The sequence below is a fragment of the Pocillopora damicornis genome, chromosome 10 (assembly GCF_964200805.1).
Source record: "Pocillopora damicornis chromosome 10, jaPocDami1.2, whole genome shotgun sequence".
Classification (NCBI taxonomy): Eukaryota; Metazoa; Cnidaria; class Anthozoa; order Scleractinia; family Pocilloporidae; genus Pocillopora; species Pocillopora damicornis.
Genome location: NC_142679.1, coordinates 8,517,397 through 8,519,288, shown reverse-complemented (window position 1 = coordinate 8,519,288; position 1,892 = coordinate 8,517,397). Strand labels below are relative to the sequence as shown.

General features: G+C 38.7%; 1 protein-coding gene across 1 annotated transcript; it reads right to left on the bottom strand.

The window, feature by feature from the left end:
* Positions 1-7: 7 nt before the first annotated feature.
* On the bottom strand, positions 8-1,588 carry LOC113669344 (succinate dehydrogenase assembly factor 2, mitochondrial). The gene is made up of 3 exons (XM_027185360.2): positions 1,341-1,588; positions 1,201-1,236; positions 8-623 (listed from the first exon to the last, which is right to left on the bottom strand). The coding sequence occupies exons 1-3, from the start codon at positions 1,556-1,558 to the stop codon at positions 398-400; spliced, it is 480 nt and encodes a 159-aa protein (XP_027041161.2). The 5' UTR covers positions 1,559-1,588; the 3' UTR covers positions 8-397.
* Positions 1,589-1,892: the final 304 nt, after the last annotated feature.

The following is a 1,892-nucleotide window of genomic DNA, read 5'->3' as shown; positions in this document are numbered from 1 at the left end:
TTGAAAGTTTAGTTTTCTGTTATGAGCAATATTTTTTTTAATTGGACAAAGGGATAGACAAAAACACCCAACTCAAAACTTAATGTTAAATTTCTCCCTTGTTATAACAAATGTTGTTACTTTCTGATTTGTCATGGATGTCTGAGGAACAAATTTTGTTACCACCTTTTGTAAAGGTTGTGGTAATTCTCTTGCATGAGCAACAGTGTTTAGTTGTTTAAAATCTCGCAATTTCTGATGAATTGTTCCTTGAGCCTTTACAACTTCCAAAGTAACCCAAATAACTGTTAAAGGCTTTACTGATTCAAAGAACAGCAATGCAAGAGTTTGTAAAAAATCCCCAGTGGTTCTTAAGGAATAAGAGGGAGAATACTCTGTCAAAGACTTTTCATGGTGATTACTTTGCTTGAAGATCTGGTTGTCTGATACGTTCTTCCATATTCTCATTCTTTGCATGGATCTTAAGCAATTCCATAACTGGATTATCATACTCTGTAGGTGTAGGTTTCTTGTCTGTCATCCAGTAGTATATCTCCCAGTCATTGCTAGGTTCATTTATCAGCTTGTCATACTGATCCAGCTGGTTATCATTCAGACCATCTAAATGCTTATCTGCAAATGTGCTGCCAATTAAAAATGAAATTCAAATATATTTCTTTGGAAGTGTAAGACCTCTCAGTAGGGGACAGGAGGAGGGGTAAACTGCTCTGGCCATCTTACTCACATTCAAATCCATGCTAGGTTGTTTTATGTTAACAAGTTATCACCATTTGGACCATGAAGATGACACATACTCCCCTTGGGCCCCCTTAACAAATTGAAACACATGGGTGCAACTGAAACTGCATTGTTCCAGAAAATATTCATGCCCTTCCCGCAACAGAAGCATTGATTTGAGCCCGGAAAGATTTCCGTTTAACCCCATACTATTCTACAACAAAGCTGTAGTCCCAAAGGCAACCTAATCTTTACGCCATTGTTTTCTTTGTCCAAAAACCGTATGCATGATGAAATATGGAGCTGTACGGAAATCTTGCCTCCAGATAGCCTGTGCAGAAATTTATATTCACTTTCAAAGTTTTCATTACAGGATTTTGTTTGTATGCTTCTGCTTAAACAAAACAAATACCACGAGAAACGATCTGACACTTTCACCCAAACCATGTTACGTAATTAACCATGATTATGGTAGCCACGTACCTCAACAGGAGTCCATTTTCCAGCATTCCACGCTTCCTGGAGCAGATGTAAAATGAATTTAACTTACTTTTATCTAAATCCATTTGAATTTGTTTGATCAAGTACACCATTTGAATTTCAGTAGTTTTATATATGTGTACCTGCTTTGGTAGAGTAATCTTGCTCGTTTGCGATCGACCGGTTCGTTTTGAGGCGATTTGTACACTGGTATGGGTGGCTCTGTGTCTGAACTGTCGATTATTTTGTCGGATAATAAGCGCATATTTGGTCTCATTAAATGAGGGTGTCGAGATTGATAAAGAACATGGTGAAAATTCCGTCCAAACAAACTCAAGAAATACTTCCTACTAGCCGCCATTGCTTTTATGCCAGCTGTGTGATCTGCAGGCTCATGTTAGTAATCGTTTCCAGTTCTCCGCTGTCTGGATCATCTGAAACTCAAGCCCATCCACGTGGTGTACCGCTGTCACAGCGTTTTGGAGCAGAGGCGAGAGTGCGTTTTGGGTATCCAAAACGCTGTGACACCGCCTTGAAAGGATATTGAGGATCTGGCCTTTGTAAAGACGTGTTATCTCCGCTATAGCTTATAATACATACATGGGTCTTACCTATGATCTATTAAAGGACAGACGCATGGATCACGTCACCATTAACAACACTAATTTTGTTTCTTTTTCAAACACTCTAAAACA

Bases quoted from the DNA above. Each gene is read 5' to 3' on its own strand.
- LOC113669344 (XM_027185360.2), bottom strand. From the start codon at position 1,558: ATGGCGGCTAGTAGGAAGTATTTCTTGAGTTTGTTTGGACGGAATTTT. The intron at 1,237-1,340 runs GTACACATATAT...CATCTGCTCCAG, and splicing joins AGATTACTCTACCAAAGCAG to GAAGCGTGGAATGCTGGAAA. The intron at 624-1,200 runs GTACGTGGCTAC...TTTAATTGGCAG, and splicing joins GAAAATGGACTCCTGTTGAG to CACATTTGCAGATAAGCATT.